The sequence below is a fragment of the Drosophila innubila genome, assembly GCF_004354385.1.
Source record: "Drosophila innubila isolate TH190305 chromosome 2R unlocalized genomic scaffold, UK_Dinn_1.0 1_C_2R, whole genome shotgun sequence".
Taxonomy (NCBI): Eukaryota; Metazoa; Arthropoda; class Insecta; order Diptera; family Drosophilidae; genus Drosophila; species Drosophila innubila.
The window spans coordinates 16381212-16405738 of NW_022995374.1; the positions used below are offsets into that span (position 1 = coordinate 16381212).

The window sequence follows — 24527 nt, forward strand, 5'->3', positions numbered from 1 at the left end:
TTCATTTTAATAAATATTTTATTTAGATTTTTTGTCTCACACGTGAATACTTGTCGAAATATTGTCAAAAGAAATTTTGTTGTTGCATTTTGTTGTTATAGTTGTTTTCACGCAATTATCTCAATATATTTAAATAATATAATTAACTAAAATGAAGTTGTTGTCTAAGTTACTGCATTTGCGTCGTGTGTGCTCAAATTGTTTTTTTTTTTTTTAATTATTATTTATTATTACTATATATTATATTATTTTCATATTACATTGTTTACAATTTGTTTTTGTTAATTGTTGTTTGTATTTCTTGTTTGTTGTTTTGCAATTTCATCAAGTGAAACACACACACGAAAAACTTTACAAAAATAATGAGAAAAAAAAGGAAAATTTTGTTGGTGTTTTAAATAATGCAACTAAACAATTTTTTAACCTAATTTTTTTTTTTTGCTATTCATCCACAATTTTAATAACAATTCTTGTTGTTGTCGTAACGCAAACGCATGTAAAGTGCGTAAATGTGTGTGAGTGTGTGTAGGTGAATGTATGTGTGTGTGTTAGTGTGTAGCTTTCGAACGCCGCCATTTTGTTGATGTATTTGTGTTGAATATATCGTTTAATTGTGATTCGATTTTTAAAGTAAATGGCGCGTAGAAAAGTTACATGCGTTTGCGATTTGTATAAGATTTAAGTATAAGTTTTCTTTAAGTTGTAGTTTAATGTATTAGTGTGGTTCTGTGTGTGTCAATAATACAATTAATCCTTAATTTGTAATCATCAGTTTTGGGTGCAGCTTTAACAGACTGCTCCTCATAGTTATGTGTCCAATCATCATTCAATTTTTGCATTTGCCTTTGCATTTTGCATTTGCTATGTTATTATAATTATTATTGTTGCCGATGTGTCGTCCTGCCTCTCTTCCCATCCAAATCTACTCCGCCTACTGTACTTGTTGTTCTTGTTTTTCTTGTAGTAGTTGTTGCTGCTTGTTGTAGTTGTTGGTTGTTGGTTGTCGATTGTTGGTTTGTTTTCTTTTGTATTGTGTGTTGCGTAGCTGGATGTTGTTTGCTTACACAATGGTTATCAAATCTCAATTGTAAATCTCCACCTTGATATCGCCATCATTCTCCTTCTCGATCATGCCCTCATTGGCCGCATTATTCCAGGCTCCATTCATGCTCTTCGACGATGAGAAGCACAACTTCATGATGAATGGAAATTTGGTGCCTATATTATGCGTGCGGATCAGAGATGGACATGGGTGAAAAAAAGAAATGGAAGGGGATAGAAAAAATGCATAGTTATAGAATAAATGGTGATCCTTTGTTGCTAAAAAGCATTTGTTTTTTTTTATAGTATTGTTTGTAGTAATGTGTATAAGTGTTGTATATCTGAATTAAGTTATTTTGTTTTTCGCAGAGTTTTCATTTGGGAAATCGGGGGGAAAAGGATGCGGATGAGGAAAGGGAGGTGACTTTAGTTGAATAATAGGATAAACGCTAACTTCCACTTTGATGCATGCCGAGTTTATGACCTAGACCTAAAATCATAGAAACCCTATTTTATTTGCTACGTGCAATTAAAATCATTAAGCTCAATACCTCTAATTTAACCCCCTACCCTTACTGGTGTGCTGGATAACCACCTAACCGAGGAGCCTAACCGAGTTTTATGTGCCAATTAAATTGCGGCAACCGTCATAAAAATACTTGGCCGTGCCACGTTCTATATGCCAATGCAATCAAAATCATTCAAACGTAAAAATTGCCAACCATCAGAGAAAAAAAAAAAAACACACTCAAATATATATATATAGACTTTATAAATACAGCAACAACACACACACACACATACACACACACACAAAGGGACATAAAATATTTGCTAGATGCATAATTTCACAGCCTGAAAGTATGCAATGGCAACTGTTTGCATTTAGCATTTGATATTTGCATGCACTGCACTATGGTCCGGATGAAGATTTTTTAGGAATAAATTAATAGCTCGAGAACGAATAAAGTTTTTTTGGTCTAGTCTTTTGCATTGGGCCTATGATATAAATACGCAAATGGCCTAGAAAAGTGGGCGTGGTGCCGCCTTTGTTTTCGATTTTGCGATATTTAAATTTTTTGTTTTTCAACCTATCATGACCAAACTTACAGGTTAGGCGTGTTAATATGCCTGTAACGTGTTGGCAAAATTTCATCCAAATCGGACAACTATATCATATAGAAATAATAGGAATTATCAGTCGAAAAGTCATTTTTTTTCTAAAAACTCAATTTTTTTCCAAAATATCTGACCAAACTTATCGTATATAAGTGATATTATGCTCCTCACATTCGGGCTAACATATATCAAGATCGGAATACTATCATTTATTATGTCCTATTGTTCAAATTATTAAAATCGGTCGTGAACTAACTTTTTGTATGAAACTGGAAATTTCTATTTTTTGTCGATTGTAAAGATTTATCATTTATTCAATACGTAAACACGAGTTTTTGTAATTTTCGCCAATGCGCACAATAAAATAAGCCAAAAAATCATAATTTTGGTCATTTTGTCTCATGTGTTGTCGCCACACTTTAAACGAATACGCATTTTATAACGTGAGGTTACCTGAAATAAAGTGAGATTGTGAAAAATGCGCAAAAATGCGCAACTTGAGCTTAATAGTACAATTTTAGAATTGATCAATCTTCAAAATGCATATAGTCACATTGCTGACAAGTGCTGACAAAATTAGTTATATCTTATAAAAGATAAAATTTAATTGAAAAAATTTTTTTTCGAGGCAAGTTTTTAAATTACAGATGGCAACATATAGCATTTTGATTTTAAGCAACACAGATATATAAACACAAAATACAAACCACAATGAATATAATCCATGATAAATTTTGTTAATAAAGCTTTTAAGTACGTGCTGTAAGAGAATTCAAATTAACCTTAAAAATGCGCATATGCGTTTCATGTGCTCTTTGTTCAAATGAACTCTGTTCAACAGCTGATTGCTGAACAGTGTTGAGAAATGTTAAGATTTTAGTTATGCAACATTTGAGCTTGATGTGTTTTGAATACATCGCCATAAAAATATCGGTACTTTGAACATGTTTATAAAATGACTTAATTCCTAAAAAATCTTCATCCGGACCATAGTGCACTGCATGTTGTGCGTGTGTGTGAGCGTCTGTATGTGCATAGTGTATTTTGAGTGTATTTGCATTCCTTACACTTTTAATTACTATTTACTATGCACTCGAGCGGCACTCGATGCAGCAGCAGCAGCAACAGCAACAGCAGCAGCAGCAGAAATGCATCAACAATAACAAATTTGCACACAGCACCCACCAAAATATTGACAAAATATTCACACATACATACAACACACACACACACACACACAAACACAAATCTTTCCCATTTTCATGGGGAAAAGTCTTCGTTGTGTTTGGTTATTTGCATAAAAGATTTTTACGCAAGGTGTAAACAATGACAGGAGCACGATGCAGTTGAATAGGTTAATTTATTAAATGGCAGAACAAAAAACTTCAGTTATTGAAATACTAATTTAAATAGCAGAAAAAATAAAAATTATAATTTAAAAAAATATTTTAAAATTGTAATTCTCTCAAACGGTTTTTTTTTTATTTTTATTCCCTTCTGTTTATAATATCAGAACTCAAAATTTATGCTTTATTTAATTTAATATTTAATTTAAATTCTTTTACGGATTAAACTTTGTACTACTGATTTTTAGATTTTTTTTAATTAAATGAGTAATTCCTACGCAAACGACCTTAACTGTAAATCAGGTATATTCATAAAAAATATGCATTATTAGCAACAAAACAAGTGTATCCATAAGAACTTTGGCAATGACAGCGACTCATTGGCAATTTACTTGCTAGGCAAAATCAAAAATCGAAAAAGGATAAAAAACAAAGGCAAATCGTTTGGCAATCAAATGTTGATTATTTTACGAGCGAGATTGTTGCAAATGATGATGATGACGATGTTGTAAGGGAAATAATTGCCATGTTGACAAGGTAAATAAATGGCAAAACAAAATGCAAATATGAAAGTAATAATCGTAATGCGGCCCAAGCAAGGGGAAAATAAGGAGGTTGAAATATTTATGGACAAAGTTTTATGGGTCGTCAAGTTTCGAGAGAGAAGGGAGATTTTTGAAATCTACGAAAAGTAACCAGTAAAAGTCGCAGCTGCTGGAAAAATACTGAAACAGTAATAGGCTTCCTGTAAATGTTATATAGGAGGGCGCGTTTACAAGTCCTATTAAATAACTGGCAACTGAAATTGTTTATCTTAATTACCAAATTAAAATTTTCAACGCGACGCGGACGCAACTCTTAACTAAAAACTTTTCTCTAGCTCCATCCCAAATATAAAACCAGTTAAAGAACATGAAAAGCTAAAGTTTTGCGCAGCTTGAGGCATGTGGAAGATGGGAGGAGGGTGGATGGTGGAGGGTGGAGGGGTGTGCGGTGTAGGCTTATTGCGAGTGTGATGATGAAGTGGAAGGAGGAGGTGTTTTTTTTTTTTTTTTGGTGTGCGGCAGCAAAAGTCAAAAGGCCATGCAAAATGGCCTCCTGAATACTTTAAAGCCGAAGCAAAATGAATGTTGCCTACTTTTTGGGGTGTATGATGAAGATATTTCTTGTTTTTGAATTTTTATGGGATAGGTAGTTTTTTTTTGCGAAAATTTTGTGTAACTTTTTCATTTGATTCTCAATATTGGAACTGGCCATATGTAAACAAATTTTTGAATGGGCCAAACTTTGGAATAACACTTAAACACAACACTATCTCACCTTTACCCTCAATAGGCAGATGGTTGCACTTCATGATGGCCAAAACAGCTTGCGAAATGTTGGGGAACTCGATCAGACCCGACGATGAGCGCTCTGTCTTCAATGGGAATAGACGCACCGATGTGGCTGGCACCTCCTTAATATTGAATATGCCAATGAGCTGATCCTCGGTGAGACCGGGCGGTGTATTGAAGAAGTGCAAGATCTAAATAGAAATAATAATTGTTATATATAATTAAAAAAAAATATTATATTTAAATAAATTTACTTTGCTCGGTGGTTGAATGCGATTCTTGCTGGCCTGGGCCGGTGATAGGAAACGATTGTTTTTGGAGCCAGTGTACTCCTTGAAGCTGGGTGTATGATCCGGCAGCAAGAATGGATTGATTACCTCCGATAGGAAGTTCTGCTTTGAGAATGCAATCTGTATTTTGCCGCCAGTGCCAACGGGAATGTTATTCAAATGTTGCACGCAACGTTCAACAGCAACCGAATCGCCCATTTGTACCATGGCGGTGCCTTCCTTTGTCTTCAAGAACTTGATCTAATAAATAAAAGAAACAAAAGTTTGGTTTGAAATACTTTTCAATTAAAATAGTCAGATATAATATTATTTTATCATATAATTCATAACAAATAAAAGCGCTTTCTGTACAATACAATTCTCTACAAGTAAATTCCAAATCTAAAGCTTCTCATGATTATTATTAAACTGTGTCAGCTGCAACTCAACTTTAACTATAAATTTGTAGAAACTTTCTAAGTTTCTGCTTTAAAATCGTCAAACTATTTCCACAAGCTGTCACATTTCTCTCCCGCTCCTGGTTGCCACTTGTCAGCTGCAACTGTCACCTCAATTTGTGTCGCAAATGTAAATAAATGCAATTATGTGGCAGGCGCACTTATATTCAATTCCATTCATTCACCCACTCACATTCATTCATTCATTCAACTCCCACTTTAGCAGACCCATTTACACTCATACACTCACCGACTGACGACTGTCACCGTCGAGTGTTGACCTGTCGACACGGGCGCCATTTGATTGAATTTTCTTGCAGTGTACGGACTCTTAACCCGACCCCGAACTCACGAACTCAACCCCCCATCCCGTTGATCCATGGCATGTGTGCGGAGCTCAGCATTTTTTTTTTATTGAGTTCAATTTAAAATTTACTTCAAAACGAAATTATCAAATTGAATGTCGCCCTTAATTTGCTGTCCATTGTAAATTCAATATGTGGCAGATACACATGTTTGAGAGTGTGTGGTTATTATCAATATTTCATTTAGAAGGTACGTGACAAATTGCCAAAAAAATAGCCAAACAGTTTTTAATACTCGGTAGCTGACAAACTAGGAGAAACCCATTTCTCCTTAGTTGACATTAAACAAATAAAATTATTTTATTACATAATTGTTCGATAAATAATGGCAAACAAAGCTGCAGAGTGATGAAATAAAATTTAAATTTATAAATTTTGATATTCTGCAAGGAAATCGGTTAAAATTAGACAAAGATTTGACAGTTTGATAGATTCTCAAACAGAGTTAAAATATTTTTAAATCGTTGTCGATTTATCGATGTATTTTTTTATTACTAGTATAGAGTAACTTTCAGTCGAGCAATTGCAATACAAGAGGCCTTCTGTTTTTTTTTTATAATTTTAAGCTGGCCCTTAACAGACCCTAAAATAAAGCACACGAGCTACAGTTATAAATGCTTGACATGTTAGGGCGTGGCCAAGAGACCCATTTAATGCGCTTATTTTACAAATTTGAGAGCGACTAATTGGATAGTGTGTAAAATAATCACTTTGTTTTTTAGTTGTACTTTCCTTTCAAATTGGTTAATAAGTCCAACTTTACTTTTGGCTATTGCCTGTAATAGCCAACAATTTATGGCCAAACACTTTTCACTCGGCACCTTGCGGCTAAAACTCATAAAGATAATTAACCATAACCAACATTTCGAGTGCAATAATAATTGCAAGAGCAATAGTGAAAGTGAAAAATCTATGGAAAATATGTTTGGCTTGTTGCCCGGTTGGTCGGTTTGTCGATTGGTTTGGTCGGTTGTGGTTAGTTAACTTGGCCGTTAGTTAGTTAACTTGGCAATTGAAATTCGCAGTCGCAGCTGCTGTGAGGCATTGAACTCAATAGTGAAAACCAGTTTTCCAACTGCACAAAATAGCTTTTCATGCGATTATTTCTATTTTTTTTGGCTTTGTTTGCATTGACTTAATTTGGCGCAACACGCATAAAAAATGCGCTCAAATATTTTTAAGTGTCTTTGCCAAATGTCATTTATGTCTGTTAATTTGCTAGATTTGTTATATTTTTTGTGTTGGTATTTTTAAATTATATATTGCAGCGGAAAATTGCAGCGATTGGGTTGAGCTTGGGTCAACTGGGCTATAACTGCAGGCATTTCGGGCCAAATAAGTACAGGCTGGTCTTGGTCTAGTTTCCACTTAAAAGTGACAGGCAAATTGTTTGTTGATTTTGTTGCTAGCAGCACAAACAGTAGCAGCAACAACAACAATCACTTGATAATCAAGTCAAGTGTTTAGTATAACTCAAAAGCGAAAAAATAATAGGAAAAGTTGCTAAACTAAATTTATCTTTATATCTCTTTTGATATTTAAAAATATCAACTTCCCAACTTTTTAATATGTATTTCTTTCAGCAATTGTTAAATTATATTATTTAACAGTTGTAATTTATATACAAATTTAGTTTGCTTTATTTATAACACCTTTTTGTTTATCAACTTAATTAATGAGGAAAACTGTATTTAAGCCAATTTGTGATATAAATATTCAGTCAGTTTTCATTGACAATTTCAAGCAAAAGTTTGAGTAAACATTTATTATGTGTGTTTGCCAAGCAGCAGCAACAAAGCAATCACATAACATAAAATATTAAATGTTTAATTTGCAACTTAAATCCTCAACCAAATTTAACATTAATTAAGCAGTAAATAATTTAAATTCAACACAAAAAAAAAATGGACGTTGTAAAGAGATTATAATATATGTGAATGGTTTGTTGGATATTAAAATTAAAGCGTAAAGCTAAACAAATTGTTATCAACGGGCTGCAGTCCCAAGAGGAATCAGAGAGTTTGGACCCAATATAAATCTATACATAAAATATATACATATATTTCAATATCGAAATGCATACGCTTGAATGAAGCGCATATAAATGAATACAACTGGAAGTGAATGAGAACTAAATGAGGCTTATCGAAATAAGGTAGTTCCCACATCTACCCCATGAATAAAAACAACAGAGTGAAGCCAGACACGAAATACGTTCGGCTAGAAATCATAAAAACCAAAAAAATAAAAGACCGAAAATAAAAATGTATATAAATAAATATAGACCATAAATCAGTGAGGCAGAAAGCGTGCAGATAGCCACGTTCGCGAATTCCCCAAAGTGGCTAACAGGGCAGGCAGAAAGCAGAAGGCAGCAGCTAAAACAAAAGCGAATTATGAAATCAGTGGCATGCCCCATACGGCAAGGATAATACGTACTATGGAGTCCATAGCATGGACACGCAAAACAGGCGACTGTACGCATCCACAAATCAAAGAGCGCTTCTTCATGGCTGACTGGTCACACTGGTCAGCGGCAGTCGCCAGCAGTGGGCGACAAACACTTTGGTGCGTGTCTAATGAGCTGTGCTGTTGTCCCCTACCAGCTAACTACCCGTTCCTCCCCTCCTGTCTACCCCTCCGCACCTGCGCCACTGACAATCCCCATCAAATACTTTCATGCGTATGTTGTGTTAATTAAAACAATAAGCAAAACAAGAGCAAATAAACTGATAGGCGATTAGGACACCCTGTATAAATTTGAAAGCATTTCAAAATATTATTTTATTCCATTAGAACTATTTGACATATTTAGAATATAATTTGGACTGAGTTATGATAAACTCATATTAATAATTTTAAATTATTATGAAGCTTAACCAATTCTTAAATAATTTCAATATTCGAACAATTGTCTAAGCAGTTCATAGTCCGGTCAGTTAACAGATCACTCTTACTGCAGTCTATTATTTTATTTTTATTTTTAAAATTTATTTTTCGGTTATCCACTGATTTTTATTTTTTAAATTTATTTTGACACTATAAAACAGTTGTGAATCATTTTAAAAAGCAACATTAATTAATTTCAGTTCATAAACAATTTTATTTAGGATATCTTATAGTCGTTACTCGCATAATATACCCGATTATACCCTATTATGCCGTAATTGTTCTTTGTTTTCCTGCTCAATGTGGCGTGGCGTCTGCTGCCGTTTGATTTAATTGCTCACGCGCAGGACAACAACAACAACAATGAGAATGACAACAATAGAAACAATATTGGACCAGGAGTTGCTGATTCCCAATTCCCATATCGCACCCTCTCCTCATCCTTCTTGCCAACCCCTAAGGGCCAAAATACCAAATGCTTTTTTAATGCGCATTTAATTGAGTGCGTGTGATTGTTGCTACCTCTTGTTGTTGTTGTTGTTGCCTGATATGGTTGTTGCTGCCGCTGGTTGCCTTTTAAAGACATTTGCCAATTTGGTCATTTACAGCAGTTGAGCTGTCAGCAGCTTTTGGCTTTTTAGCCTTAATTTTGTCGAACCATTTAACCTGAATAGGAAAACATTTCGACGATGACTTCATAGCGTTCATAGCTACAACAAAAAATAATTAACTAGATTGCTTTTAATATGCTCAGATTGTTTTTGTTGTTTCAGGCTTTAAGCCAACACTTGAGCTTTAAAGGGAAAATTGGCTGGAGAAAGCAGAACGAAAACGCCATAAAATATGCAACGCACATCGTACAAACTGCAAAATGGACCTAAGTATCAGCCCTGATGTATGCTTTAAAAATTACAAATCACCGACACACACACACATATATACACAGAGTGAAACTTGGCAGGTTTATGTATTACTAAGTGAGGCAGCAGAGAGACAGAGAGTGAGTGAGTGAGAGAAAAGTGACTTGTATCTACCTCATCTGTTGCTTGATTGCTTCTTATCCGAGAGGGATAATCAAATATCTTTTCCTGTTTTTTTCTTTCCTTTCCTTTCTGCTGTCGTGGAAATTTAATGTCAAACTCAATGAGGCTTGACTTATGGGATGTGCAAGATTTGTGTGCCTAATCCTATTCAGAATCCAATTTAGAATTATTTAAAATGTGCAGGAATTGATTGCTTAACCAACTTGTGTAAAATCATTTGTGAATAAAGGGATTGACTTGGAAAGAATTGCCTGTAATTTTAATTTTTAAGGAAATAAAATTCTGGGTGTGTGGATAAAAGAGGCCTGAAAAAAAAACTGGAATTAACGAATTTAATCAATACAATATCCTGATTTTAGAAAGATATTTTTCAGTCTACAAAACATCGACAGTAACATCGATAACATTAATAAGCTAGTTTGAAGCAGAACAATTTTACAAAGTTCTTCAATAATCTATCAGCTGACATTTTAAGTTTAATAGAGCATGTTTTATTTTATTATTTTTTTTAGCACTAATCTGCAACACATGCCTTAAAAATGGGCTCCTTCCTGTGTGGAGATTTCGATCCCAGGGGACGCACATTAACACCAGCAACCAGAACGGAAATAGCAGAAGCTTCGACTTCGGCTCAAACACATTGATTGAGTGCCCATCAATTTCTCATTCGCAATTCAAACATGTCGGACCATAAACTGATGTGCCCTCCACTCAAACACTCACACACATACACACACACCGCGGGACAGACACATATGTACGTGTGTGTTAGTTTATAATGAGGTTGGCAACGCGAGAGCAGAGTTGAAGCACGTGGGCGGCTACTTAAGCGAGAAAGAAAGACAGACAGACAGACAGACAGAAAGAGGGATAGCGAGAAAGAGATTGCAGAAATGTATGCTTGTGGCTTAAAGCCAGTGAATAATGTTTGCGCATAATCATTTTTAATGGCTAATGAGTAGTTTCCGTCTCGGACAGGAAGTTTGTAATAAATCTCAGCTGCAGCAGCAACAACAAAAATGTGAACTAAATTGCCTTTTGCCTTGTCTTGCCTCGCTTCTGCTCTCCACTCCTTGAATTATCGTCCTCTGGCCAGCTAACTAGCCAGTCAGCCAGTTGGCCAACTATTTCCAACCAATCCAACCAAGCTCCCCCCTCACTTTCCTCCCCGCTCTTGACCAGTGAACATCGTCCATCGCTTTGTGCTTGTCAGCTGTTGGTCAAGTTTGCTTTTAGTTTCTGGTCGAGTTTTCTTTTTGTTTGCGCGTGAATTGCATTTAATTGTGAATGGGTGTAAACCCAGCGTCTAGTTGGGTATATGTATGTATTTTTCTGTGTGTATACGGTCTCTGAATGTGTGTGTGTGTGTGTGTGTGTGAATCTTGATGAAGCGCAAGCCTGTTAAATTATTGACTAATGGTGCGCTATTGCTGGAAAATTTTTAAATGCTGCGAGTTATGAACCGGAAATTACTTGGGAAAATATAAGTTGCCATATGCTTTTTGCTAAAGAAACGAACAAGGGTTGAAATATGCTGAATATTGCAATTAATGTGAGTCACGTTGAGGAATTTGCTAAAATTTAGAAAGTTTACTAAAAACATATAAAATAATCTATTTATAGATGTGAATAGTAAGTTTAAGAAAATAAGATTTGTCACTTGCTTCGAAAATAATTAAAAGAATTAATTAATAATTGGAAAAAATTTTAATTAACTAAAAGAATCAAGAAATCGACCATCAGTTGTGTAAAGCATTTTTTTAAAACTTATTAAAACTGGTTTTATTTAGCTATAAAAATGTTTCTCCACTCTTAAATTTAAGGACTAGCTAACTTTGTGATTCCTGACCTTTTGCTATCCCCATCTACAAACGAATTATTTCAACTAGATATTTTAATGTTATATGCTAGAAAAAAACCTCAAGGGAGGAAAATGTGCTTTGTCGCGGTCATAAAATAAACAAAGCAAGACAGAGACCAAAGAGAGATAGAAAAAATAAGAAGAGAGCAAGTTAACTTGTTGTCCTTGCTTCAGTGCAATTGCCAAAGGACACGGTGAGAGCGAGCCAGCAACTTAGTGGCAATAAAATGAAAGCGAGAATAGAATCCTATTGCCAAGGAGTCTTTTTAACATTTTGACTTTGATGTCGCGAGTTTATATATATATATATATTTTTTATTTTTTATACGTTTTGTTCTACGGCTCGCACATTGTCAAAGCGGGCACACTCCCACACACACACACACACACAATAGTTGTGCTAAATGTTCCCAAGCGCAATTCACAATGAGCCCATTTGAATTGTCATTTCGCATTTCTTAATGGATATTTTGATTTATTTGACTCAAAATTTTTTTTACCTTATTTCTTCTACAAAAGGAAGTGATTTTTTTTTTTTTGTATCAATTGCTTTCACATTTTGTGGAAAGCTGATGACGCTGCATTGATTGCTGCCCGCAGGCTTCTTTGATAGGACTCTCTCTCCTTCTTCCCGTTCCCCTTCCCCTACCATAGCACATGTCTGGCATTAATCTAAAACGCTTTATCTAAATGTGTTGCGTCGGTCCAACAACTGTCCAGCTTCTAACTCAGTCTCTGATACAGCCTCAGACTCGGTCTCCATTTTGGCCTTTGCCCTCATTTTTATTGCCTTTCGTTTTATTTGTACATTTACAAATGGAGCTCAGAGACCCACACACTTGCTCATGTGTGTGTTGTTGTTACTAACACCTTTTTTTAAGAGCTTTAAGCAAAATTTGCAGACAAGCTCGGCGAAAAAAGCGCGTCTTTTTTTCCGTGTCATCTGGTTAAGTGCAAGTTTAAGGAGATGCCTTTATTTTCCCCACCACAAACCCATTTCCTTTTTAAAAGTCACTTGACACATATTTGTCGATTGTAAAAGAAAAGTGGTTTCGACACTTAAGAAAGAGGTTATATTCAAACACTATCGATAGGACTACCGATTAGAGTTTGATATACTTTATCTACATGTTCATATTAAAACCAATACATTTTGTAGAAGCAAATTATTCATGCATTTTCCTTATATTACATATGCATTTCCCAATTAAAAAGCCAAATAAGGTTGATAAAATCGTCTATAAGAATAACAGTAGCTTTATCTAGATTCAACGAAATCTAATCTTAGCCTAACCTAACTTTTTATTAGACTACCCGCGTTTAATATTTTAACAATTTGCTTGACTAAAAAAAAGTATTTCTCCGTCACTTCAGGGAATTCATTTTCAATTTAAATTAAAAAATCATATTTAATCATATGCCTTAAGCTGTCATAAATAATAATTAACTCATCTTTAGGTTTATCCCTGGCGATAAATCAATAATAAAAAAAGCCAACTCAGATTGAGTAGGCCAGTCAGGATATAGTTAACAAATTAATTACAGTCTTGACTTACCCGTGCGACATTGCCATAGAGGCAGACCAAATTGAAGAGCTTATCTGTGTTGGAAGTGTCATGGTCCATGCCATAGACCATCATGACAGCGCCCTGAGGATAAAAGAAAAAAAGAAGTTAATTAAAATGCTGTCCAGTTGCATCAGCTGCAGTGGCAAATGGGGATTTGCTTGTGGTTTCGATGGCCAGGAGAGAATTCTTCGTTTCTCTCATCACTCTCTCTCTCTCTCTCTCTGGTAAGGATTGCAGCGTGTGCAAAAATTTTAAATTAAAATTAAAATGAAAATTATATTTATGAAAGTGGCAATGCAGTCCATGCCAGAGGTGATTCAGAGATTGGTGGTCTTATAATACCCGTTACTCAAAGATTACAAGGGTATATTGTGTTACCGTAAGTCTATAGTTTGAATAGCGAATATTACCTATTACTATTGTCCATCATTCTTATCAGGATCGGATAAATAAACCGATAACTGTGGCTGTTTTAAGTTGAGCTACGCAAGCGCATAAAAGTATGCAGCAATTTAATACTCTTAATAATAATTTAATTTTTATTTATTTTGAGTAACGGGTATTTCATAGTCGAGCGAGGACTCGACTATAGGTTTTATATGATTTTTTTTAATATTATTTTTGGAGGAGGGGGCGATCAACACTCACCTGTGCCTGTCCCTGCTGGGCGAAGGCGACTGGCGCATTGCGTCCGGCAACGACGCCGGTGGGCTCCTTCATGAGGCCAGTTGGATGGATAGCGGCGCCCTTCCAGTTATCCGGCTGGGTGGGATGATATTCGGGTGCTCCGAATGGTGGGAAGGCGGTGCCTGGTCCCAATAGTGGTGGCTCTTTAAATGGAACAAGATTGTGCGTTTGAGCTGGGGCAACAAGTTGTTGTTGATGATGGTGGTGTTGTTGTTGTTGTTGTTGGTGGTGGTGATGATGTTGTTGGTGTTGTTGTTGTTGTTGTTGTTGGTTGTTGTTGTGGTGGTGGTGGTGGTGGTGGTTACGATGTGACGCTACATGTGTTTGTATTGTTGTAACTACATTTTGTGGTGCAGTGTTTCAACATTTTGTTATTCATTGCATGCAACAACAATTTATCAACGAAAAGAGTAAACAAAAAATGAAACAAAAAAATAGAAAACAGTTTTTTAATTAAAACAAAAATAAATAAACATAAAACTTAAAATTAACATTGATTAAAATATTAAATAAATGTTAAAATAAATTCATCTGTTTGCTCCGTCTTGTTTATTGTTGTTGCATGCAAGATGTGTGTTGCGTGTTTGTTTTGACCAAAAATTGCATGAATTTTCAAGTGGAAATAAGAAAAAAAAAAACGGCAGCAAAATGTGGCAAGTGCGTGGTCATGCCCCAGGAAACCAGTTGTGGTTTTGGCAAGCCAGTTAATTGAATTTTTTGGCCTAGGAGTATTATGAAGGAAAATGAAAACAAGCGAATTTGCGGAAATTGTCGTGTTCTTTTAGCCACCATTTGCCTTGCTTTATGGCGAGTTGCATGCTGCAAGCAGAAAAACGATAAAAAGGCAGAGGAACAATGGTTGAGAATGCAAGGAAAGGTGCACTATTATAGTGTTCTGATTTCAATTGAATAAGATTGAGAGAACGAAGTTCTACAAAGCAGGAAATAGATTGAATTCCAATTTAAGATAGAAGTAAAATATATATATATAAATATATATAAATAAATTTTCTAGATTGATTTGAATAAAAGAATTTCATTAGATTGAGGAAGGAGTCGAGGAACCATACAGCAAAAGCTTGGTATAAAGATCAAGTAAAGCACAATAAATATTAGTAAAGCTTAAGTATTCCTTCTCAATATGTTCCCTACACAATTGATTTATTTTGACCCACTGTAGTGTTCTCTCTCTGCAAGCGCAATCATTTTTCTCTCTAAAAATACAGAAATTGTCAACATGTAGACCCAAAAAAAGCCATTGACAGGCCAATAACAAGCAAAGTCTAGCAAAGATTTAGCGTACTCGGAAAAACCACAACACAAAACTCGTAAAGCCGGAGCTCTTTGTTTTTTCCTCGTGCGGCGAAATTCGAGCGTTATAATTAAAGCGAAAAAGCGTTACAAACTGTCAGAGTGTCGAGAGAAATATGGCAATAACCGAAAAGCGGGAGGATGGAGTATTACTATAGCAACAACACTTGTCAAGTTAGTAAGGCTTTTAATTAACTTTCAGCACATGTGCGTAGGGTTAAAGTTGTCACAACTTAAAGCCAAAAAGCACTTGAAACTTAATCACTCATTGTAACTTTAAAATTCAGCAAGTTGCTGAAACTTTATCAATGTCATGTCAGCCACTAAATTTGCATAGCTCCCTCTCACTTACTTTTTTCCCCCATCTCTTTTTGTTTTGATTTGATTTAGTTTGACGGACCAACGCCAATGTCCAGCGGCAACCGTTTGTTTATATCAGGTTTCCAACGTCTACCTGACACAATATTTATATAAAAATCTACACAGCGTTTTTTGGTATCTAACGGCTTGCAACGCGTAGTTCCACAACATGTCCGTTGCCCAACACTGTTTGTTTTTCTACGCTTGTTAGTTTTGGCACAGACCATTTTGTTTCGACCAAATTGGCAGAGGAATTTTGTTGTACTTCTACTCTAAGCCGTAGACAGCGTGGGTACTTGTATTCAAATGTTTGAAATGAAATAATTCTGAAATTGAGTCTAGTAGTTAGGTTTGATAAATTAATACTATAGTATATTTATATGCAGAAACTTTGTTTAAATGAAGACTTAAATATCATAGGATGTCTAGAAGTGTTTTTTTTAAAGAAAATATTTGAAATGACATCGTTCTACAGGGTATCATATATTCGTTTCAACCTCATTCCCAATATTTTTTTTTTTGTAGTTTATATTTGGGGGCAAAGCTTTTAATCCATTTGAATTTTGCGTATGATTTTTTAAAGCGTAGGCAGCCAATCAAAAAGTTGCCAGCACGTTTTAATTTAAAACTTGCCCTAAAGCAAATAAGCCTGAGTTAAATTTTTTGGCAGCGTGCTTCCAAGTCTAATCACCACGCTGCGAGCAATAGTCAATAAATACTTGTATATCAACTCGAACGTGCTACAGCTTAGGGCCAAAAAATAGGAAATCAGCACTTGTCGTTCTACAGAGAAGAGGTAAACATAGTCATTCATTTAAACTACGCAGCTCTGCCTGTAATAAGCTTCACAGTGGGAGTTGCTCCACAGAGCATTAATTGAAATTCACAGTCGGGTCGCTGATTTGTTGCCCGGCGCATGGGGCGTATGCGTGACGCGCAGCCAAGCGAAATTGCTGCTCAAGTTTTGGGCCATCCAAGGGTCCATTTCAAAAGAAAATTCACACCCCCGGAGGGCAGTCGATGTTGTTGTTATTGTTGTTGTTGCTGTTGTTGTAGCTGTGGTTGCTGCCGGTCGGAAGCGTGCCTAAAATGTTTAAGCATTTCGGGAATTGTTGCATGCAATTGCTGGAAAAATTTTTCACACGCAAGGCGACGACGATGGCGGTGCTCAGGTGTAAATTTTCCATGCGCACAAATTATTTTAGATTATGAGCAAAGCGGCAGTTGGAAGTGAACTAAAGTTTGAGAGTTCCTCGAGTGTGTGAGTGTGTCCGGAAGTTGCAGTTTAGTTTTTATGAAGCGATAAGTGTGCGACGGCAATTTGCCACCACCTTATGGAGTGCGATTTGCATGCGACGAAAGTTACTCATACGCCGCGTGGACCACAATTAAGTGCAACAGTGTAAATTGATGAAGTTTGGCAACAGCGCAACCAGTAAGCCAGTGCTAATAACTGCCGTTGGGTTAGCAAAGTTTGTTGTAAGGGAATTTGTTTTGAATCATTGCAAATAAAATCGAATTTTGTGAAGTTTGACAACATCGCAGCCAAGTAGAGCCACTAACTAATTCATTTTGTAAGAAGTTTGACTAATTCAAATGAATTTGGGCAACAATGTGCATTGCGTGAAGTGCGGCAACAACGCACTAGGGGCAACAAACTGCCAACGAATCCACAAATTGAACAGCATGAGCTGGCATGTTTTATGACAACTAAATAAACATAAAATCAACCAGGCACAAACATTGCCACATTGCCACAAGCAACAAGCATACATACAAACATACAAGCAAATATCTATAAACACTTGCAGCCCCCGAGAAGCGTTCATCAATTTGTTAGAAAAGTGCAATATGGCAAAGCTGCTGCTGCTACTACCAGTGAAAAATGGCTACAAAATGGGGCACATAGATCCATTAAAACGGCCTCGTGCCTTGCAACATGAGTAGAAGCCAAAAGCTAGGATAAATAAAATGCAACCCATTCGGCGTATGCAACATTTATGTGGCGTTTATTGCAAAGTGCACAAATAGCAGAGTGAGCGAGAGAGAGAGAGAGGGAGAGAAACGGAGCGAAAGAGAAAGCGATGCCCACTTGAAGCGTACAAAGTATTTATGCTGCAAATTGTTGCATACTTTGTGGCATATTGGCGCACTTTGTCGAGCGGCAAATGGCAATGGTTACAGCTGCAAGTGAATGTGTAGGGAGCAGGGTAGGGGGTCGGTGCTGTTATGAGGGGGGATATCGCATAGCCAAACAAAGCATTGTGCAAACGTTGCTAACCTTAATTGCAATTTGCTTAAATGTATGCTACACTATTTTTCACTAAGCCACACAACTACCCCACATATTGTGTAATCTACCCCCAACACCCCACTACACCACTCTCCCACACACCCCCTCCTGTTGTAGTTGTCGCTTAGGTGTGCATTTTACTTTCGCTGTTCAATGATTTTCAATTTGTCAGAGTCAACTTTGCTGCAACAACTCGCTGCGCAACTGTACCAAGAGTCATGCACTTGACTCCCTCTCTTCTCCTCTCTGTCACCCTCTCGCTATAGCTCTTCCCTGCAGCATTGTCAAGCAGCTTGTTTATCTGACTAAAATGCATTTGCAACCACGCCCAGTTGCCCGCCCTCACTTGATGTGCGCTCTTCTGTCATGTGACATTAATTTTGCCCGTAACCTCTATCTCTCTCTCCCACTCTCTCTCTTACTTCCTCTGCTACGCTTGACTTTTCCGCACCCACTTTCCGCCCCCAGTTAGTGCACATCTTGCATAAACATTTCCATAAGCAGCTTCCAAATTGAATTTGTTTTCATAAGCCAAAACTATTATGTGATAGCAAAGACTTTTCTATGTGTGTTATATCAAGCTCAGCGACTTTATAAAAAATATGAAAACAGCATATGTGTTCGCTTGCGTGTGTGTGAGAGTGTGTGTGTATGGATAGCTAAACTGATGAACTGTGTGTTGGCTGATTGTGTGACAATAAGCTTGATTGGTTTTTAATGTTGTCGAAGCCAAAGCACAGCCACAAAATTTCTGAATAAAGCAAAATCTGATTTAAAGGAGGAATAGGAGAAAAGGTGAACATTTCCGAAATAGAAAATATGTGGATAGTATCGATTGTATAGTCAATAAGTTGTTGCTCTTATTTATATTGTAGTATTTTATATTTTATGAATCATTCATATATATTAGTATATCTTCCTTATACCATCTGTAAAATGTTAACCGAGTGGGTTTCAATTTCACCGCAAATTTGCGTTTTCCCGCTAAACTAGCGGTTTTTTAAAAAAGTTTCATTCCATTCAAATTTAACCATCGAATCTCTTTTTTAATTAAAGAATATTCTTCACTTGCCGTATATTCATATTCGACTGTTTTGAATAGAAAAATTCAACAGTTTTTCTTTCATCTGATTTGCTTCTTCGTTTGGTTTAACTTTTAAAAATTCTAATATATATACTTTTGTATTTAAATAAATTAAATTTATTAAGCTAAAAAGAAAAAATAAAATGGTAACAAATCTAGCTTTTTATCTAATTTTTTCACCTACTGCAAACTGTTCGTTTTCCTCACTCAGCATACATTAAAAATGTATAAATTGACGTATTTCTATAAATCAAGTCCGTTACACAAAAATGCAAAATACGCAACATTAAGAACGGTAGAAAAGGAGTAAAGAGAGCAAAAGAAATGCGAATGCTTATCAAAAAAAAAAAAAAATTACGGCATATAAAAAGCGAGCAATGAGTCAATTTATATGCGACACGCGACCAGAAACTGAACCCCAATTCCAAGTGTTTGACTTTTTTCTGTACTCCCATCGAACTGGAAGAAATTAGTTGAGGCGATAAGAGAGTGGAGGGTTGGGCAGAGTAGGAGAACGTGGCAAAAGGATTTGCGCGTGAGTTTCATTTTTTATTTTCTTTTTTTCTTGTTGCTGAGTTTAACGAGCTACTCGCCAGTTGGTGGCAAAATAAATTTACGTTTAATTCTCATGAGCTTAATTACATTTACGGCGGATTTGAATAACAAACGCATGTAATTGTTGTGTAGCTGCTTCTCTCTATCTCTCTTGAGTTGAGGATAACATAATTAGAAATGTAAAATGCCAATTAAGTTGCTTTTATTATTGTTTGGCTTTGTTAACAGGGCTAAGGATTACACATACATATCTCTTATAATATGTATAACTCGTTAGAGCATGTGGTTGTGTGTGTGTGTGTGTGTGTGGTGTGTGCTCAGCAAATTGACGCTCTGTTTTGGCTTTGCTTGGTCTCTTGGCCTCTGCTAATTATCGCATTGGTAAACATTTTGCGAGCCTTGGTCAACGCTGAGCTTTAATGGCATGCAAACTGCCCAAAGACACGCCCACAACCCGACTCCTTCCTACACATACAACCACACACATCGATAGAGCAAATTTGTGCTGTCAAAGACTTGGAATTCTGTCCAGCAACAAACCTTATCATCGACAACAACATCATCATTGAGTGAAGAGTTCTCTGCGTATTGCACTTAAATTTTTTTAGACTATTTGTTGCCCTCTTGCGGACACTCATTCTCACTCTTTTCCACATCTAATGGCTATCGAAATTGAGTTGATTCTTGGCAACAAGAAAAAAGAGGGCCGGAAAGCAGACTAAGAAACATTTTCAGCCTTTGAGTGTGCTTCGAAAAGCGATGCGAATACAAGTAGGAGTATATGAGTATGAGTGCGAGTATGAGTGCAAGTTTGAGTTTGAGTTTGAGTGCCCAACGATACGTTAGATAGACAGTTAGATGATAACATGGCGTGTTTGTTTGTGTGCCACTAAAAACTACCCCAAACCACACTTCAGCAATGTGCTTGCGGTTTGATGTATTGCTTTTGTGGCCAGAATGTTTCCTGGGTTCCTTTTTCATTTGTTTTGTTGGTTTAGTTAGTTTTTCCAGCTTATGACAGTTTCAGCTGCCTGCCTTTTTTTTTTTTGCAACTTAATGGCCGCCATTTGTGTTGTGCTAATAAAATACAGTGAACACTATGCTATAACGACAGCAAACTAAAGTTTCTTTTTCCCTTATTTTTTGTAGACAAATCGACAACATAAACAAACGAAATATTCTTCTAGAAATCTACTTTCTGCTATGTCTAAACTGCTGCACTTAGCGAGTATTGGCAAATATTGTATTATTTATTAAACAAATTGCGCAGCAACGGGTCGAGTGGGCGACAATTCGCTTTGGTTGCTTAGGGCCTTGTTTCGATTTGATTAAGTTTGCTTCGGTTTTCCGTTTTTTTTTTTTTACTATACTATGTTCTCTATTCTTTTTTTGCTGATAACTGCAAGGAAGAGAGGGAGACAAAAACGGAAAATCGATAATGCCTTTTGGCATTAGCGTGCTACAAAAGCGCACGACAAAATTGATGAACAATTTTGATATTGTAATTTGCAAACTGGCGCAACCTGCAACAGGGGCAGCAACACCAACAGGAGCGTTGCAAGTGGCAACTTCTGTAAAATGCCAAACGCATTAGTTAAATGCAAAATTAATTGCTTTAAAGAAAAAAGAGCAAGCCACATTTTTTTTATTTTAAATATATATAGGCAAAAATGTTGTTGAAAACTTGCTACAGTTTTTCTCCTAAGGCCAGCTGCGAAAATTAATTACAAATTATTAGCAGCCGCTGTCGGAATAAATTAAGCAAATGTGACCATAGACAGGCAGCTGGTAGGGAGGCTTGAAGGAGGAGGAGGAGGAGGAGGCGGAGTAGGGGCATTGCAGTACTTTGCCTCATAAAAAATATGTAATGGAACATTAAAGAAAATCATCAGCAACATTTAGCAGCAGTCTAGGCAAATTATGCGTGCTTGCGGGGGTGGAGAAAAGTTGATGCACAGTGGGTCAATTGCCAGGCTACATGTGGTCAATTACTTTGTGGGCCAAAATGGGAGAAATGGGGATAAGCGGGGATTGGCCAACAGCAAGTGAACTGTTGATTATGCGCAACGTTTATGCCATTATTTGCATGCAAATGAAAAGATGAGAAGATGAGAAATAGAGAGAAAAGGAGAGATAGGGTCAGAGAATTGAACAACGCAGGGAAAATTCGATTGAAAAGCAATTTGAGAAAGCTTTGTAAAAACCACGAATTCTAATATCTAGATTAATAAAAGCTCTCTCACCTAATAATATTTATGCTATACACAGAAAAAAAACCCGGAATTCCGCGATAAATTGGGAAGTAAGAAGTACGATATTCCCAGATTTTCTTAAACCAAGTAAAAAATACTAGATTCAAGCTTGTACGATTAAATTAAGTAAAAGCCTCGGGAAAAGCCTTCCTTTTCATGCTCTTTAAACTGTATTACAAATTTAAAAGCTCAATTTTTCACTGTTAATATTTCTGGCAATGCCCATTGATGCTGATGAATTGCTCTGGCATTGTTTAAAGTTGGTAATTTTAAAGTAGCCGTAATATAGACGCAATACTCGGATTATCCAACCGTAGTCTGTCCGCTTGCAGTCATCAATCACGTGCATTTGATTGAAGATAATCGACGCAAAATTGCGTGCCACACCCCTCTCACTCTCCTCTTTAGAAAAAAGGCACTTGAACATTTTTGGTTCAATAGTTTCATTCTTGAACGGAGAAGGAATGGAGAAGGAGGTGGGTGGGGTCGGTAGGTGGTGCGTTTTGCCCATTAGCGCTAGTTAGGGAACAAAGAAGCAGAGAGGGGGATGCGGAGAGTTTGGTAGTCAGAAAGTTGGTCGACAGCGCGACATGATTCTTGTTCGACACGCCATCTAGCGACAGGCAGCGGCAGCATCATCATCATCAGCTGCTTCTTCTTCATGTTGACAACAGTTTGATTGATCGCATTTGATTGATTGATTGATGTTGCGACCAAGCGAACATCGTACCACCAACAACTTTAAAATCATTTGCGAATGGAAACTTTTATTGTTTCTCAACATGGATTTAATTATGCTTCTGTCGCTCCACATTTTCACATCCCTTCTGTTTCCGAGCGGGTTTACATCCCCCATTCAACCACATCTTCACTCCCCCACACATAGCTTTATCCTGGGTCCATTGAAGCGACCGCAACACGACACAATTTGTCATTTTCAATTTATTGAATTACCATAAAATGCAAGCGACACATTTTATATTTATGTTGGGCCTCTACAAATGTGGCTACCCAAATTGTTGTTGTTGTGGTTGCTGTTGTTGGTATTTCACTATGAATTAATTTATTGTGAGTTTTTGTTGGACAACCACATGATTTATGAGCGACAGTACCCAAAACACGAAGTATTGTGCTCGAAATTTGTTAGTTTTTTTATTCATGTTTTGGCAAGGTAAATTCCACAAGGGGACGATAGTTCAGAAATTTCCTTTTAGTGTAGAGCCTTGTATATTACTAAGAATATGCGTAAATAAATTAAAAGAAAAAGAAAATTGATTGTAAATTTTTGCAAAAAGGTATTAAGTTTGGAAATAAATTTGCAATATTAAGAATTTAGTGGTCAATTGAAGGATATGAATCATTCGAATCTATTATATTATTTTAAATTTTTAAAACTGATCAATACTTAAAACACATTTCTGAATTAGATTTTATCTATATTTGCATGACAAATATTAAACTATGACAAATTTGTTAATCTTTTGTAGTTAAAATAATTACGCTGTCACAGTTAAACTATATAGAATTTACCCCAGGCAACCAAAAAAGTTAATTCAATTAATTACAGTTGCGTTTAAACGTAATAAACTAAACAACAACAAAAAAAACAACGCTCTGAATTACGTATACAAATATCAACAGCAGTGAGGAAAAAATAAAATAATGAAAATAAGTAGAAGAAAAACAATTACACATATGTGAGAGAAAAGTGGACATACGCTGCCAATCAGCAAAAGTAAGCCGCAAGCAAACCAGAACGCAAATAATAATACGAATGGAAAGAGGCGGGAAGAAGAGAGAAAAAAGGGGGTAACACAGGGCACAAGCAAACAACTTCACACCTACAAAAACTGAAATAAAGCAACCAAAGTCGCACAAAAAAATATGTATATAATTTTTTTTCTTTCTGTCTAACAGCTGCGCACAACAGAAACGTCGAAAGATAAACAAACAACCGAACTTCGCCTTTTTGGCTATACACTGATAACCCCTGACAACACTGGCTGACAAAAAAATATGCCCAAGCAAATAAAGTCGCGCGTTTAATTTACATGTGTGTAGAATGAAAGCAAAAGAGGAGGAGAAGTAGGAGGAGGGACGAGGTGTGGAGAGGCATTCCAATTTTTAATAAACATGCACATAAATCTTGAGTGGTTTTGATGTTGATCCCTTGGAATAGCCATCACCATCTTTAGAGGAACAATCTTCCCGCGGCGTCAGCCATAAATAAGACCAAAACGAAAAAAAAACACTACCCCTCACCCAAAAATAATAGCCCATTGGTATTTTTATGTATTTTTAAGTGTTTCTTCTCCCTCACATTTTATTTTTGCCATCTTGCCACCTGCGACATTTGCCTGTTGGGCGGCCAATGTGGGCGTGACCAATGCTCGCAATTGGTTAGTCAAAAGCGGAACAAAACTTTTAGTACAAAAATAAATATAAACAGCGACAGAGATAGAAAGCACACAAGTGCGATAGCAACAGAGAGAATGCCGAGAGAGAGAGAGAGAGAGAGGGAGGGAGAGAGAACTTTCCGAAACACATTTGATTTAAGCCTTTGTATTTTTAGCGGCATTTTCTCAGTTTTGCAATTAAAATTAATTTATTTGCCAATTATTGAGCATCGAAAACATTTATTTTAATTATAGTCTGCGTGAGTGTGTGCGTAAGAGTGCGAGTGTGTATATAA

The 24527-nt window shown here is 36.3% G+C and overlaps 1 protein-coding gene across 14 annotated transcripts in view; it reads right to left on the reverse strand.

The window, feature by feature from the left end:
• Positions 1-575: 575 nt before the first annotated feature.
• Positions 576-24527, reverse strand: part of LOC117784241 (heterogeneous nuclear ribonucleoprotein L) — a 127349-nt gene continuing 103397 nt past the window's right edge. For 6 of the 14 annotated variants that reach the window (XM_034621923.1, XM_034621924.1, XM_034621928.1 and 3 more), the window contains 5 exons: positions 13942-14123; positions 13282-13374; positions 5095-5370; positions 4827-5031; positions 1082-1218 (listed from right to left, as the gene is read on the reverse strand). In XM_034621923.1, the coding sequence (XP_034477814.1) occupies positions 1082-1218; positions 4827-5031; positions 5095-5370; positions 13282-13374; positions 13942-14123 (893 nt within the window). Of the gene's footprint in view, positions 1219-4826; positions 5032-5094; positions 5371-13281; positions 13375-13941; positions 14319-24527 lie in introns of all 14 variants that reach the window. The other 8 variants (XM_034621918.1, XM_034621917.1, XM_034621919.1 and 5 more) reach the window with 5 other exon arrangements.